Source organism: Rattus norvegicus, chromosome X (assembly GCF_036323735.1).
Source record: "Rattus norvegicus strain BN/NHsdMcwi chromosome X, GRCr8, whole genome shotgun sequence".
Classification (NCBI taxonomy): Eukaryota; Metazoa; Chordata; class Mammalia; order Rodentia; family Muridae; genus Rattus; species Rattus norvegicus.
Genome location: NC_086039.1, coordinates 139,314,869 through 139,332,274, shown reverse-complemented (window position 1 = coordinate 139,332,274; position 17,406 = coordinate 139,314,869). Strand labels below are relative to the sequence as shown.

Here is a 17,406-nt window from a genome sequence, read left to right as displayed (position 1 = left end):
CAACTGCATTTCAAGCTTTAAGTTGCAGTCATTTCTCAGCTTAATGATATATGGTACAGAACTTTGTCCCAATGCTGTGCAATGATGATCTGGACCTTAGGGGTAATCGAGGCATTTTTGGACTTAGATATGGTTTATTAGGCTTAACCTCATTATAAGTCAAGAAGCGTATCTACTGTACTTATCTAAATAATGAAATAAATGATCAATTATACACCCATCTTCCATTTGCTAAATTCATAAGGTACAACATTAAAATATAGTACTGATTTGGATCCACTTGAGATAATTTCCTGCTGTGTTATGCATTTGCGATTCTAATATAATAATTTTCACCTGGGGGATGCATAGTCACTGGCTGACAAACAAATGTCTCTTTGGTTTAAAACCAGAGGATGGGCTAGACATGGTGGCTCAGGCCTTCAATCCCAGCAGAGCCAAGTGGATCTCTGAGATCAAGGCCAGCCTGATCTACAGAGCAAGTTCCAGGATAGCCAGGGCTACACAGAGAAACCCTGTCTGGGAGTTGGGGGAACCAAACCAACAAAGAAAAACCACACGGGGTGGGGCCCAGTGAGATGGCCCAACAGGTACGGTGCTTGCAGTCAAGCCAATCCCTCAGAGCCACATGGTAGAAGGAAGAAAACATTCTTCTAACTTCCACACAGATGCCATGGTGTGTGCACACTCCCAGTCCTGTTTCGATTTTTTTTTTTTTGAGCTAAGGTCTCACTGTGTAGCCTAGATAAGATTTAAATGTACCCAGCCAGGCCCTCTTCATTCATGATCCTTCTGCCTCAGCCATCCGACGGCTGGGATTACAGGCATGCAGCGCTATGCGTGCTTTACCATGCCTCTTGAACACCATGTGCACCCATATAACTCGAGGTATTTACCTCTACTATGTAGAGGTTCCCTGTCTTTTAATATTCAAATACAATTGTTTTAGAAACCTAAATATGCACATTATGCATACTGCATGAAACTTCCAAACACCCTCTTTATTTCCTTCCATTGTGAGAAAAGATTTCTAACTTAATAATTCCAAATGGTCTCCCCAGCCATCACCAGCTACCTGCCACACAGACTATAAAGGCAGCACAGTATCAACCCATCTTCTACTGTTCCTTTAAGCTTCATAAGGTAAATATTTTACTTAGAGGAAAACACAGATGTATATTCTCCACAAATAGGTCCATTCTTTAAGAGGCACTTTGCTTAAGAAAAGCAACTGTATACTTTTTTTCTCTTTATTGCCCTAATAAATTATTTACTCCCCCCGATGAAATGAATTTCAATAAATTTACAAAGCCATAAAAGCAGGTCTTTTGTGCTTCTCCAGTAGAGTAGCAGAAAGCAGAAGGGAAAAGAAGATCCCTGACCGAAGTTCTCAGGCCCTTTACAGCCCATTCCTATCTTAACAGGAATCAGCGAAACCCTGCTATACTGTGCTGTTTCTTGAAGTCATTTGACAATTATGTGGGAGTCTACAAGAGCTGGGCTGTAGCTCAGTAGGAGAGAACTTGCCTAGCTGCTGAAGAGCTTGTGTTTGATCCCTGACACTGAAAAAAACCTGACAATAGACTAAATCAGCTTCTAGACAGAGCATTTGGCTTTGTCAGAAATAGTAAGGATGGTTGAGTGTCCTTATTTGTCCTTACCTGTCTCCTTCCTTTCCTACAAAGAAACATCTTTAAGCTCAGTGCCTATACTTAGTAACAATGTCTTTATTTATTTAATTGTTTTTACTTATTCACTTTACATCCCATTCACTGCCCACCTCCCAGTTGTCCCCTCCCACAATCCTTCACACCCACTCCCCCCCCTCCCCCGCTTCTCCTCTGAATGAGTGCTCCCCTCTCCCTCCATTCTGGCACTTTAAGACTCTGCCAGACTAGGCACATCCTCTCCCACTGAGGCCAGACAAGGCAGCCTAGCTAAAAGAACATATTCCACATACAGGCAACAGCTTTTAGGATAGCCCTGTTCCAGTTGTTCGGGAGCCACATTAAGGCCAAGCCGCACATCTGCTACATATGCGTGAGGAGGCCCAGGTCCAGCCTGTGCATGTTCTTTGGCTGGTGGTTCAGACTTTGACAGCCCCAAGGGTCCATACTAGTTGACTCTGTTGGTTTTCCTGTGCAGTTCCTATCCTCTTTGGGACCACAATCCTTCCTCCTATTCTTCCATAAGAATCCCCAAGTTCCATCCACTAGCAACAGTGTTTTGTATACAGAAATTTTATTCAGGGCATAGATCCGATAGTAAATGCTTTTGTTACAATAATAATAATAATAATAATAATAATAATAATAATAATAATAATAGAAATCTTTGAAAGACGTTAATAGAGCATGCTTAGGACATAAATTGTAGTGATGTTTTATTATATATAGCTTTTTGTATGTCAATCCTCAGATAAGATGGGCCAAAAGTATACTCTTCTAACATTGTTTACAGTCTAAATAGAAGTTACACCATTTTCTTTACTATATATCTGTGGAAACTGAGATCATATTTAAGATAGGGGAGATATTACACAAAATAGAAATATATTTTGTTAGTAATCCAAGAAAGATGTATTTATCTCTATTAATGTGCACGACTGTTTTGCCAACATGTCTGTGCATCATGTTCATGCAGTGCTCTCAGAGGCCAGTAGAGGGTGCCCTGTCCTTGGAACTGGCGTTCTAGATAGTTAAAAGCTGGCGAACTGGCCTCTTCTGGAAGTGCAGCAAGCCCCAGCCCCTTTATTTGTAATCTTCCTATCCTCTATGGTAGATCAGATACATTCTACTAGTAGCAACTGTTACAAAGAAGATATGTTCAGACTGCACTAAAATATAAAGTCTCTAAAATACACAGAGCCACCATGCTGATTTATTCATGATGACCTACTTTTAAATTCCTTAAATAGCAACAAAGTACTGCCTTTTCAGTGCATTGCATAGTAACAGTAGCACCATGATCAAATTCTGTAAACGTTTCATCTCTTATGCAAAAAATTTAGAAACTCTCACCAGAAAAACAAAACAAACAAACAAAAAAACTCAAAACTTTACACCTAGCAGGATGTTGTGTAGTATGGTAATGTAGCATAGTATCACTGTAAACCAATACAGCCAATCAAGTGATTCAGAAAGATATGACATCAACTTACGGCCTTCACAGTATGTATACACACGGGCATGTAACACACACACACACACACACACACACACACACACACACACACACTAGTTTTCTAGGGTAGTCAGTCTCATCTACAGATAAACTAAATATGGAGAAGGGAAGGTGATTAATAGAGCTTGCACTTTGAAGAGCAGCAAAGATCAGGTATCTATCTCTTCTATTTGCTGTACAAACAAAAATGAAAAAGAATGATGCTTTATCTTCCCAAATCAGTTTTTATACCCTTACTTATGCTGGTATTTGTCGTTCTCCGATGGTATTTGAAATGCCTATTCATCTTTTATCTGCCTAGCATTTCTGCCATATTTTTAAGATGATTAAGTAACAGATAGTTTACTCACCTAAAAGAGGAAGTAAAACTGGGTAGTTGTAAGGCATCACAAAGAGGTTTACACAAGTTAAAGTCGTACTAGCTTTTAAATAACCAAATGGATATCCAAGCTCATTGTATTTTGAGCTGCTGGTGACAAACACCTAAGAAGAACATGACGCAATGTACAGTTATGGCAATAATCACTTTTGCATACAGCCAAGAGCATAGCAACACCCCACAACAACATCTGTGGCACAACACCTCAAAAAATAGACCAGGTATTTTTGCATAGGGCTATGTAAAAATAAAGTGCTTCAATATGAATATTCAAAGTATAGACACTCCACCATTATATTACAAGGGAAAGTAGATGGTACAGTAACCAGGTAGCCACTCAGAGACCCCCCAGGACACATCAGTAAGACTGGAAATATGTTTGCTTAGTAGAATGATGCTAAATAGTATTCCAAAAAGCAGGGCCGTTCATATGACTATGTAAGCCGTCCTCACACACACTACCATTGTCCTGAATTCTCATTAGTAGAGTAACCTATTAGCAAACAGGAACTAGTGTAAAATTCCAAGGCAGCTAGGAGATGCTTTCTTTCAATCTGGAATGCATTCTCTTGGCTACACCGAACTTAAAGGCTAGAATGTTAGTTATAGTCTTTGGGCTCTGAGCTAGTATGTATTATATTGTCAGCTTCCGTACGCTTGACACACTGTGCCAGAATCCTCTAGCCATCATGCTTTATCTGTGATCCTTGTTTAGACTCTTTGGTCCAAATGGGGAAGCCAGTATTAACTTTTAGAGACCTAGTTCTCTCCCTTCTCAAAGACCTTTCATAGGATTCCCTTAACAACAGCCATTTACCACATTAGTTCTTCAATAGCACCTGAGTTCGGGAAATTCTTCTTAAATTTAGTTATTACAAAAATATACAATGTGGTGGTACACAACTTTAATCACAACACTCACGAGGCAGAGGCAGGTGGATCTCTGTGAGCTTCAGGCCAAAGTAGTCTATATGGTGAGTTCCAGGACAGCCAGGGCTATGCAGAGAGACCCTGTCTTGATAAACAACAAAACGAACAACCCCCCCCCCATCAAAAAAGAAATTTCTGTTATGTAATTGATGACTCCATAAAACACAAGCAGTACTGAAAATTATTCTTTTAGATTTTTGTTGCAATTCAAACTTTAATATAAAGAGGTAACTATAATAAAAAGGGCATATTTATTTCATAAGAACAAGAAGAAATGATACATCAAGAAAAATGAAATATTATGTGTGTGTGCGTGTGCAGGTACATGTGTATATACAGGTGTGCAGGCATATATATGTGTGTGTATATATATATATGTGTGTATATATATATGCGCACGTGTATAGACCTCGAGATTAATGTTGAGTGTTGTCTTCGAGTGCTCTCCACCTTATTTTTTGAGACATACTCTCTCACTGAACCTCGAGCCAGCCTGGCTGGCCAGTGAGCTCCCTCCTGTCTCTACCTGTCCATGCTAGAATTAAAGGTACATGTAGTCAACGGACCTTTTTTTAACATTGTGTACTGGGATCGAACTGAAGTCCTCATGGATGGGGGAGCAAACACTTTACTGACTGAGCCTTTCCTCCAGCTTGATTCAAAACTTTCTCTACAACAGTTCTGAGGAGTTTCCTGGGTCTTTGTTTATTCTTTTTCAGTCACACAAATCAATCAAATAGGGTTAGTATATGGTCAGGACAAGGATGATGGTATTTGAGATGCTGTGAAGGAGTAAAAAGAAAATGTATTTAAGAAAAAAGGTGTGATTTGTAATTTTATAGAATTTTGTGGTAGAAATTCAAACCTTCTATCATTAAGTTAGTCGTCTATTGTCCACATTTCTATAATTTTAGGGGTAAACAAGTATACAGCTTGGTGAATATTCCAGAAAAGAACAGGAGGGAGTTGCTGGTCCTCCTCTGCTCCTTGACCTAGGTGTTGTCTACATTACAAGAAACCCAATCGTGTCCCTTTCTGGTTTCTTACACAGGAGGAGGAAACATTATTCTGGCTTCTGACAGAGGAAGGTAACTTGAGTTATCTATATAGAAAAGTACAAGTGTACAATATGTACTCTTTCTTGTTTGACTTCTGTTCAGTTCTGTACTTGAAATGTTGTTTCTTCACTCTTTCCACCTGATTTAAGCCTGTTGCTCTTCTTTGAACCAGCCTGAGCACCTTGAAAGAACTCATGTAGTATATGTGTACTGTGTATCAGTGGTTTCACATTTTAGACCCAAACAGATGGAAGTCTGAAAGAGTTCCCTGTGTCAATAGAACCCCAAACCTACTGCCCGGTATGTGGTCTTATAGTTCAGTAATGGCACAAACATTCTTATAATATAATGTAAGACTTTTTGCTGTATCCAAATAAAAAGGCCATGACTAGAATTTTACAAGTCAAATTCCACAGGCAACTGTGCTAAGCACTGAGCAAGTGTTTCTTCTTGCGGTGCAGTACTTAGAAAAACCAGGGAACAGGATCTCTGCACATTCCTCGTCTAAGCAAATTCCCAGTCTACACATCAGTAGAGTTTGTACTAACAAAACTATATTTTAATCACATTATATTCATAGAGAAGGTAATTTCAGAGTTTCTGGTTCTTGGCCCCAAATATTCAGGACTCCTTATTTGTCAAGTTCAAAATAAGAGCTGGGAGTCTTGCTCATACCTGAATCGAATCACACCCTGTAGGTTAATGACTCTTAATCTGGAGAACAGATATGAACTGGTCTACCTAACCACTAATCCTCCAATACATGACTTCTTCAGACTCTACATCCACAAATGGCAATGTACAGTACATTAATGTTTCCTCCTTTCTAAAATTATTTGCTTGCCTGTGTTGTTTATTTCATAGCATGTTTAAAAAACACTATAAGTATCGCCAAATTTGAAACATTTTAAATAATTTAAAAAAGATTTTAAAGTGTTTTGCCTGCCTGCCTGTATGTATGTATGTATGTATGTATGTATGTATGTATGTATACCACATATATCCCTGGTACCCACAAAGGCCAGTAGAGGACGTCTGATCTCTGGAACTGGAATTATAGACAGCTGTGAGCTGCCCCATGTTACATGAACACTAAAACTGAATCTGTATCCTGTGCAAGAGCATTAAGTGTTCTTAACTGCTGAGCCATCTCTTTAGGCCCTATTTTTGTTTTAAATTCTGTGTATGTGTGTGGAGGAGTATGTACATATGTGGAAAGTCCAGAGGTCAGAAAGATGCCATCTGATCGTCTGGGCTATAGTCACCAGAGGCTGGGAGCCACCTCGTGTGAACAGAGCTGTGAACTTGGGGTCTTTGTAAAATTAGTGTGCTTTTTTATGGTTTATTTATATCTCCATGTATGCCTGTATGACAGAAGAGGGAGGGCACCAGACCCCATTACAGATGGTTGTGAGCCACCATGTGGTTGCTGGGAATTGAACTCAGGACCTCTGGATCAGCAGCCAGTGCTCTTAATCACTGAGCCATCTCTCCAGCCATAGTATGCATTTTATGTTTGTTTTTCTGTGTAAACCAGCTCTGTAAACCAGGCTGGCCTCAGAACACAAAGATCAGCCTGCCTCTATCTCCCAGTTGCTAGGATTAAATGTGCCACTAGGCCTGGTCAGTGTGCATTCTTAACCATTGAGCTATTTGTCTAGACACACACCCCCAATTTTGAAACTTTTATGAACATTTCCCAGATTCCAGAATGATTCCAGACATTTGGCTACTAGGTAATGATAAGTACCTGCCAGCAAGTATGAGGAGATTTTCTTTCCAAGATGTACTGAGTCAAGGGAGAGGGTTCAAGTTCATATTTGTCAAAGGGAAGTTTATCTATAACCATTGGCTCACAATCGACACAGGAAAACCTCACAACAGGATGTGATGTTCGTGGAGGCTAAAGAGAGAGAGGAAATATGATTGAATATCAAGCTAGCTGACAATTTTAACCATTCAGAAAGTCCTGTTATATTTTTGTCAAAGCATCACTAAGATAAGTTTACTATTTAAGAGTTTTAAGAATCCCCCGTGTCTTCCGTGGGGGTGGTGACTCAAGTTCTTCACCTCTAACCTCTACTGAGCATTGGGAAGAGGGAGAATAAGGTAATCCAGAGCTGTAATTTCAGTGAAACTCGACCTGTGTTACTTAGGTTAAAGTAACCCTTATGATCCATAGAACGAACGCTCACTTTAAAATCCATTTTGTGACCTTTAAGCATTCCCTATGCTCATACTCTGAGCTCCAGTCTTCTGTATTATAGGGTAGATAATTGAGATACCACTGGGCAAGGAGAATTTTTATCATTTTCTAATGAAGTAAATGGCAGCGTTCAAGTCACTAAGAAGTAAAAAAAGAAAAAGAAAAAAGAAAAAAGAAAAAGAAAAAGAAAAAAAAGAGCAAAAGTATAGAAGGGCAAGATACACAGTGAGAATGACGATCTGGTCACAACTTCCGGGGCCCCAAAGGGATTTTACAGCATTGCTCATAGCCACAGGTTTGCTTTGAGTAGCTAAAGCTGAGGGAACTTTTGGTGAGACTTCAAGGCCTGAGTGTTTGGGGCACCACACAGATCAACAGAGAAGTGATTTTATCACTGGGTATCAGGAGGCAGATCAGGAGGATTTTCATGATTTCAAGGCCAAAATGTTCAACGAGAGAGTTCCTGGACAGCCAGGGCTACACACAGAAACCCTGTCTTAAAAAAACGTAACACACACACACACACACACACACACACACACACACACACACACACACACACGCAAGCTTTGGTTACACTCACTCTAAATAAATGGAAAAATAAAAATAAAATAAAATGAAATGAAAGCAGTGCTTTAATATCTACACGGCAAAGGCAACAGTACAAAAGACAAAATGGTATGAAAAAATAAAGAACATTTTCTTCCCCTGGTTAAAGGCACAGAACTCGCCTTTCAATAAAAGCCTTAAAGTTATTTTAAAATCTTCACTATCATATAATAAAAACCCAGTCCAGTGTTTATCCTTTTAATTTATAACACTTACTAGTGAAGGTAAATTCTGTTCTGGCCAAAAAGATTCTGGAATTGGCCAATGTCCAACAGGAACACCAGTTTTAGAATTAGGTCGTACGTAGATGAGTTTATGACAACTGTGCCACGGTTGAGCAGCAAAGAAGTTGTTTGGCCTACAGGAATCCATCAGTGTGTCTACAGGAGAAACACATGTCAGAAGTCAGCTATTTATCTTCTTGTACACAATTTTCAGTTTCAGGCAAAGAACAAATTAAAACCAAAAATATGGTTTATGTAAAATCAAGGGCGGAAGAACAGTGACTGCCCAAGGATTTCTGCTTTCTCTCTTGAGACAATTTTAATCTAATTTGTCCTTTAACTCAATGCCTCCCACATTCTTCTTAGTCTACTATGAGAGTATGAAGTTGTGTGGAAAATATATAAAACTAGTTCTATATTTTGTGTGAATTAGACAAATAAAATAAACACATCACAACACAATGGTCATTTTCCAAGAATTCAGTTACCAAATTAAGCAGATGAAATCATTTGTTCCCTGGATAGCCTTTACATTTTGGGGATCTGGCAAAATAGATTATAAATTCCAGTTACATTTTTTGCTCTACACCCAATGACCTCAAAATCAAAACACATACATTCCAAATTCACTTGAAGAAAGAGGACATCTCTGTGACATAATCTGTGTATATACAGGGGTAGGGAATATAAAGTAAATATCTCAAGGTCATCATGGAAGAATTCATCCCATTTTTTCCATACATCATTAAAATTCTTTGTAATCTGGCCACTGTATATAATGCATAGTAATATATCATTAGTGCATTTTCATTATTTAAAGTAAGCTTACTTTTTTCCCTGCCCCAAACAAAAACAAAAAACATGATTTATAGTCTAAATTATAAGCTGGAATTACATTTTAGTGTCATTTTTCTTAAAGTCCATGACGATTTACATATTTTGGTATTATTTTCAACAAGTTACTACTTCAGGCCAGGAAATTTCTCAGTGATTCAGGCTCCAGAAGAAACATGTAAATGCATTTGAGGATCCCTCTAAAGTTAGGCTCACACTACTGGAGATGCCCATCTTTCTGAGCTGAGTATTATTTACTTTTATCAGAATCTTCAAAATTATATATTTAAAAAACCCTCTGGATAAAGAGAAAAATTGAAACTGGAAAAAATATCTGAGCTATTTATATCACAGCAAATCCAACTAATATTTCCATTTGGAAGTTTCCCATTCATGCTAAGGTAGTAAAGGCAAAATGATGGCCTGGGCTGTCAGCTGCTAACACGGCCTTCATATACAGATGATTTAAAATATGCTGTGAGGCTCCAGGCTTCTTTGGCAGATACTCTTAACTCAGGAATCCAAGAAATTCTGAAATTAGGCATAAAACTATATGTGTGTGACTTAAGTCCTTTTCTCTAGGCAAAGGAACCTATATTTTGTGATAATTTCTCACAAGGATACAAGAGCTAAAGAGTAAAATAAGCAAAAAACAAACAAACAAACAAACAAACAAAAAAAAAACCAAGATCCATTGCTTTTGACAAAAATGTACTGCTTTCTGCCATGTATGGTGGGTCCTTTTGGCCTTACCTAAGGGAGTCAGATCAGACAAAACACCGTGGTGAAATCTCAGTCTGTCTCCCCGTCCCTGCTCCCCGCCTTTGCTTCCCAACATCTGTGTGTGTGCACATGCGTGCTGAGAGAAAGGAGAAGCAATAACAAAGAACAGAGCTTTAAGGAAGTCCTGCACTGTGTTACTGTGCTGTAACTTAGTTCCCCCGATCCCTTTGAAACCCATTGAGAAACATCCACTTGGCGGGCCATCTGGAGATTCACTATGGTTTAAGCTCCTTATGCAAAATTAGCTATGGTTTCTGTATTTTTAGATGTCAAAACATCTTGTAGTTAAAGGATGATGAAGAAAAAACATCAATAAATGACCTTACAGAATACCGTTCAGTTCCTGAATAAACATTCACTCTTTTTCTATGGGAAGATTATTAACACAGATTTCACAAAGATAGTTTAGTAGAGTTGGTGATCACAAGCCCCAAATGAGATCCACTTACTCAAGTGATACACCATAATGGATATCCAAATATTTTGGGAGCAGAGAGAAGGAATGAATGAACATCATCCCAAAACTGGGGTCAGAGAAAGTAGAAATTTTCTTAGGAAAATGTTTGACATGAAATGAAGGTTGCTGGAATTTGGCCACCTGGCAAATGCATGGGAGATGGTCACCCATTGGTTGTTTGGGTGGATGTTCGCGATGACTGGACTACATATGGCTACTGAAGATTCCACTGCATGATTGTCTGTTCAATCTCAGATCATTCCTCCACACAATATTTATGGTTTAAAAATGTTGTTGCTTAAAAAAGATTACTGTACCTTCTCCAACAGGAAGTGGATCCGGTCCTGTTTTTTCAAAATTAATAACTACGCCACTCTGTACTTTTTGAACTAGTGATTCTAAGCACTGATTTAACATTCTTTGTGTTCTCACACAGTAGGAGCGACCTATGCCAGAGAGAAAAATAAAAAAAAAATCACCATTTGATCAAACCAAATACTGGTTCCCAACACTAGCATTGGAAACCCTACAACCTAATTTAGAATCATCACAACTGCAGTAGCAGGGATATGGTATGACCTTAAGCAGCAGAGTTCACAGAGTTCAAAGCCAAGCAAGCAAAGGCTAGCTATGGCGGTTAGTAAGCACTCTACTTTCCTACACACGGTTCTTCCTTCAGAGATGTGACACAACACCAGTACCTCCTGTGACCTCGCACATCTGCGTGATGGCCGATTCATCACTTGGCACACTCCCTAGCTGCTCTGGTTCAGGAGAAGCCACTCCAGGCAAACGCAACACCAGGGCAAATAACCTTTGATCCCAACGAAAAGGTTCTTTGGTTAGTTCACTTCCGGGCAGAGGAGAATTCAAAGGGAGATGAAGCTGACAAAGCAAAATGTGAAAAGGTTTATCATAACAACCCACATCGAAATGAGAAAGAGTTAACGGGCTTGCCTTGCTTTCATGGAACTGAACAGAACTAAGCCATCTCTCAAGGATTACCAAGATAGATTGATGCAAACATTATTTTTAACTAGAAATACATGCCTCCCACAGAAATAGCTTTATGTTCTCTGCTATTTAAATGAAATTTTAAAAATTATATCTCACCTCTTCTTGAACGCTAGCAGTACTTGTTAACTTGTTTCCATCTGTGATGGTAATTAAAATAGACGGCTCTAAAAAAAATGGATTTCTCCCCTAAAATATGATTTAAAAAAAATTAGAGTTGTGTAAAGTAAAAGAACTGTTCTTACACTTCTGCATTTTCCTTACCAATGATCCCTCGGACACATCAAGTTTTCCTTGGTATATAAGAAATAAAAGCCACACTCATGGTCATGAACCCATTCACCTGAGTTAACATCCTGGGCACAGACTGGGGGACCTTGCCGCGCATGCTCTGCAGCTTGGGCAGTGTCACTGGGGATACTGAGCGGAATATCCAGGGTAGAAGGACAATGGGAGGAGGAGCAGCTGCTCCTCTGCCCTCCCTCTTTTTCTAGAGCTGAAAAAGTTATCAGATCGGGGAAAGGGAAGAAAAGAAAGGCCATAGAAGATTTCCCTCCAACTGTCTTCTTCCAACATTTTGCAGCAACTTTTTCATTATATTCTCAAATTTCTGATGATAAATGATAGGAATTTCATTTACTGTAGAAACCATTGATGAATTGATATGAAACAACCAAAAATGTTGGGTCTGTTTAATGGTTCTTTTCTTATGAAGTATGGATCTAAAAGGTGCATGAACTTCTTTTTGCTTGATATTACAGGTACCGCAAATCTTACCCAATTTTGCACTCTTACCCCAAGTCATCAAAATAAATTAACTGTATTCACTCAAAAATTGTTACCTGTCCATAATTGTCTATTCCAGATATTAATCTATTGAGATTTAACAAATCAAAGGAGGATCTTAGAGCCTGACCAAGAGTAGTCAGTCCAGAAGCCTGGAGATTTTTCAGTTCGCTCATGAATGTGGCATGATTTTCCTTCCAACCAGCCTGAAAAGCAAACATTGACAAAAAAATCCTCAATTATACAATGAATAATATAGAGGGCAAATAAGCACTAAATAACACAATATCAAACATTTGACAAATTAATCCCTCTTTAAACTAGTTCCACTCTATATCTTGACCATTCAAGTGGAACCAAAGCAAGCAGTCACTTTAAAAAACATTCTGCTAGCTTTAATGATTAAAAGCAAAGAAGTCAAGCAAACAACACATTCATTCATGACAGCAGGCAGGAGGGCTTTGTTTCAAGTAGGTATCTATATTCAGGCTCAACCAAACCTACTCATACATGCCGGCTCCCTCAGCTTACAGTGGCAATGAGCAGGCAAGCATGGAACGATGTGAGAGAAAAGAACAATTATTTTGAAAATGCACTGTCCTGGATAAAGAAAAAAGGCTACTGAGTGTCTGAGCTACATGAATTTTAATACCCAAGATTCTTCTTGTGCAATAGTTTCATTTTTAAACGACAATAAAGAATTGCATACATAGAGGGATTAGGGAGATGGCACAGTGGAGAAAAGCACCTGCTGATCTTGCAGAGGACTCTGGTTTGTGTACATAGATACTGAGTGGCTCACAATGGCCCTGTAGCTCCAGTTCTTAGAAACCTTCCTCTGGTCTCTGGGACACCTGAACATATGTGGTACATATACAGACAAGCAAGTATACATACATATACATAGCTAATGTAAATAGATGTATGGATAGATGATAGATAGATAGATAGATAGATAGATAGATAGATAGATAGATAATAGATGAGAGCCCTATTTATTTGAAGACAATCTTATTGGCACTATTAAAGTTACAGAAGGTCCCAAATCTAGAATAAGAAGAAAAAGAAAAGGTTTTGCAGTGAGGTAACTGCTTCTGGGCACCCCCGGAGGCTATAAATAGCAGCAAAGAACTAAGAACTCAAGGTCTACAGGCAACTGCTGCTGTGATTAGTAAGTCTGTAGAATTGAAGGAAGGAAAGGATTGTACTGCCTGGGCAGTGGTGACTCTAAAACCAAAGCCACAATAAGAGAAATCAAAAGAAGATGAGAGGAGCTTTCAGGAAGTCACAGAGGAGTGAGTGGGCCAGCAAAGGTGAACGCAGAAAGCACAGCTTGGCAACATGAAAGACTGATGCTTCAGCCTCTCAAGCCTGGAGGGCCCGGAGGACAGAGATAATAGATTGAACATTGAAGGTACATCAACCAGGGCAGTACAGCTGGAATACAGAAATGAGCTCGGTCGTTTGTAGTTCATGTTTAGCAAAAGTCATAATGCTCACTATGAATACAACTACAACACATAGTATTCTAGCCTCATGGTCTCTCAATGAACAATAAGACACAAGGATAAAAGAACAAATGACCAGTGTGGAGATGAAGGGACGTTAGAACAAGCCTGAAGATGACACATCTCATTGATGCAAGGAGTAGAAAGACAAGAACAGTTCCTAAAAGGATGAGTCTTACTGGAGAACCACTAATAATATTATTATTGCTCTGGATATATGGCAGAAGTCAAGGCTAATGGGATAATTTGGGCTCTGACTATTAAATGCTTTGTACAGCACACTCAGAAGCTTGGATTGTATCTGCAGCCCTGGGAAGGACTCGGTGTTCTTTTTAATTAGGGGAGCGGTGTGATCAGATCTGCATTTTAGCACGATGGTTCTGCTAGAAGTTGGAGACTAAATTGAGGGGTGGAGGGCAGACTGAAGCTCAAGGCAGGAAAACTGGTTTGGAGACTGTTGCAATAGCTAAGAGGAAAGTGATGAAAGCCCGAACGAGGGTGGCAAGGATGAGAGCCTATGCAGACTAGTGAAGTACTTCAAAAGGCGGAGTTGTATGGATTTAGCACCTAATTTAGCAGAATGAGTGAAGGAGAAGGGGTCATGCATTAGGTCTGGGTTTCTGGCTTGGAAAAACTTATGAATGATGGGATCCTTACATCATTCAGCAATGTTATTTCATACTATAAACTTACGTTCACATTTATATAAAGTGTAGAACTCCTAAAGGGCCACAGGACAGGTCAGGGTATGACTAAAGAGAAATGACTGTACTATTTGGAAATCACTTTAAAAACTCACCAACATTGTTAAACATGGTGAGACTTCAGGGCAACAGCAGGATTATTTGAGAGGAGTCCTAGTGAGATCCAATATTGATAGTGTAGCAGAAGTCAGAGGCCAGGAACCAGACCAATCACTTATTGCAATGAACATTTGCCAGTGAAGTTGTTTGGGCAAAAGGGTGTACTGTGTGGCACACTGTAGCTAACATGGCAAAAGGTTTTCTTTTTCTTTTTTCTTTTTATTGTATTTATTTTTAAGTTTTATTTTTGTTTTCTTTGGGGGAGGTTGCAAGGGTAAGAGGTGGCTATGAAGGGACGGGGAGATGAGTGGGATTCAGGTGCATGCTGTGACAGTCACAAAGAAAGGAAAGGGGTTTAAAAAATTAAAGAACAATTTAGTTATTTTTAAAAATGCTTTGTAAAGCCAGCACTCATATGGTAGAGACAGCCCAGTCTGGCTCCAAATGAAACTGAAGGCCAGCCTGACATCTATCTCCAAAGGAGGGAGCAAGATGGCTCAGAGAGGAAAAGTGTGTGCCATCAAGCGTGACAACTTGAGTTCAATCCCTAGGACCCACAATAGCAGAGAGAAGTGACTGCCATAATTTGCCCTCTGACATGAATAAGTGTGCCATGGCACATATGACCATGTGTGTACACACAATTGACATGCACACAAATGGATAAAGGAATTGACTTGAGTTGGATCCCTAAGATCCACATTTGGAAAAGAGAAAGACTCCTCCTGAAAGTTGTCCTCTGACCTCCACGCGTGCTCTGGGGCATGCTCACACCCACCACATGCACACAGTAAATGCATAAATAAACCAATAACTTTTCCTAATGTTTAATGGGCAAGTGGGCATGGTGGTGCACAGTGGTAATCCAGCACTTAGGAAACTGAGGCAAAAGCACTGCAAGCTTGAGGCCAGCCTGAGCAACATCAGGACTAGCTTAATCTACACACTGAGATCTTGTCTCAAAAGCAGCTGGACAAAACCAAAATAGGAAAACAGGCCTATGGAGGTATAACACAATGGTACTGTTTGACTTGCATTCACAAGGCACTGGGTCACAGAGGGTTAACTCATTGGCGTTTAAAAGACTAAGTGCATCCTGGTTTTGACCAGTCTTAATCAATTTGTCAGGACACTTACTCCTTGAAATATCCTTTAATAGCAGAGCTAGAAAGCATTTTACAAATGGTTTCAACATCTAAATATCTAACATGTGCTTTTAGGTAAAGTCTTAGCCTTTCTATTGAATTGGACAACATGAAAAGGTTTTAATGTCATTCTATACTTGAGTACCACCAAGTGTGGAAAGCAATGGGTTTCTTGATAGCAGCCTGGATCCTATTTCAAGAAAGAAAATAAATGACCCTATTTCCATTTTCCACAGGGAAGAAGTACTGGGAGATAGAATTTAAAAAAATATAGAGAGAAGCAGCCAGGCAATGGTGGTGCGGGCCTTTAATCTCAGCACTTGGGAGGCAGAGGCACGTGTATCCCCATGAGTTCCGTGACAGCCAGGACCACAGAGAAAACCCTGTCTCAAAAATACAAAAAAAAAGGAGTACAAAACCTTATTAATGTAACTAATTTCTTCCTAAAATCCATCATGACAAAACAGTAGGCAAAACGACACATTACTATTTTCCATTCACTGTGTGAGGTTATAGTTTTCACAGTTTAATTCAGGACAGCGGATATGCTTTCCCTTTTCTGAAGTACAGATATTCTAACTCTAGTCTTTTGAATCCTAAGCATACACTCTAACATTGAGCTCCAGGCCCAGCCACTATTGCAGAAGTTTCTTTTATCTGGACTAGAGACTGCCCTCTGGGCTTATGCCAGTCACTCTATTGCTGAGCTGTACCTCCAGCCAGGCATTTCTTTCCAGTTACTCTATGTCCAAGACATTCTACTCTCCTATGAGACAATATCTTCCATACGTTCTTGCAGAATTACACTTACAAAGTATGTTCACATCCACAGTGGCTTAGAATAACCCAACCAAATAGGTCCCCTGTCATTCTACTTTGTTTGAACAAGCAAGGAGAGATGAGATTTGGTTCGCTTAGGTGTGTGTGTGTGTGTGTGTGTGTGTGTGTGTGTGTGTGTGTGTGGCAGTGACAGTGATAACAAGTAGAGCAACATGTAACTATTAAACACATGGCATATGGGTAGCCAAAATGAAGAACAGAATACATATAGACATTTTTTTTCATGGTGCTAAGGACAGAATCTAGGGCAAGGATTCTACCACAGAATTACTTCCCTAGCTGTATGCATGAGACTCTGAGTACATAGACACCTCCCCCAAGTAGCATATAAAAACTCACTATTTGTTTTATACTGATTATACTTAAGTGATACTCTTTGAGACATATTCCCTTAAAATAAACTAATAAGGGCTGGAGAAGTGACCGAGCAGTTAGGATCTCATACTGGTTTGTAGAGGATACAAGTTGGATCCAACACCAGTGCAGGATGGCTCACAACCATCTTTAACTCCAGTCCCAGCAAATCCTAGTCCTCTGCCTCTGAGGGCTTATGCATGCACATGCACATACCAATATATATATATAATTAAAGAATAAAATAAATCTTTTAAAAATATACTAGTGGAAGTGATCGGACAGAGTGTGAT

General features: G+C 39.4%; 1 protein-coding gene across 7 annotated transcripts in view; it reads right to left on the bottom strand.

Annotated features, from left to right (window-relative positions):
- The window catches only part of Ints6l (integrator complex subunit 6 like), a 67,601-nt gene that overhangs the window by 30,816 nt on the left and 19,379 nt on the right, over nucleotides 1-17,406 (bottom strand). For 5 of the 7 annotated variants that reach the window (XR_005498516.2, XR_005498518.2, XM_039100551.2 and 2 more), the window contains 7 exons: nucleotides 12,520-12,669; nucleotides 11,777-11,866; nucleotides 11,365-11,548; nucleotides 10,981-11,109; nucleotides 8,582-8,745; nucleotides 7,301-7,453; nucleotides 3,534-3,666 (listed from right to left, as the gene is read on the bottom strand). Coding sequence is in view for 5 of the 7 variants with exons in the window: in XM_039100551.2 (XP_038956479.1) it covers nucleotides 3,534-3,666; nucleotides 7,301-7,453; nucleotides 8,582-8,745; nucleotides 10,981-11,109; nucleotides 11,365-11,548; nucleotides 11,777-11,866; nucleotides 12,520-12,669 (1,003 nt within the window). In the remaining 2 variants the exon portion in view is untranslated. Of the gene's footprint in view, nucleotides 1-3,533; nucleotides 3,667-4,484; nucleotides 4,558-7,300; nucleotides 7,454-8,581; nucleotides 8,746-10,980; nucleotides 11,110-11,364; nucleotides 11,549-11,776; nucleotides 11,867-12,519; nucleotides 12,670-17,406 lie in introns of those variants that run through there. The other 2 variants (XM_063280545.1, XM_039100554.2) reach the window with 2 other exon arrangements.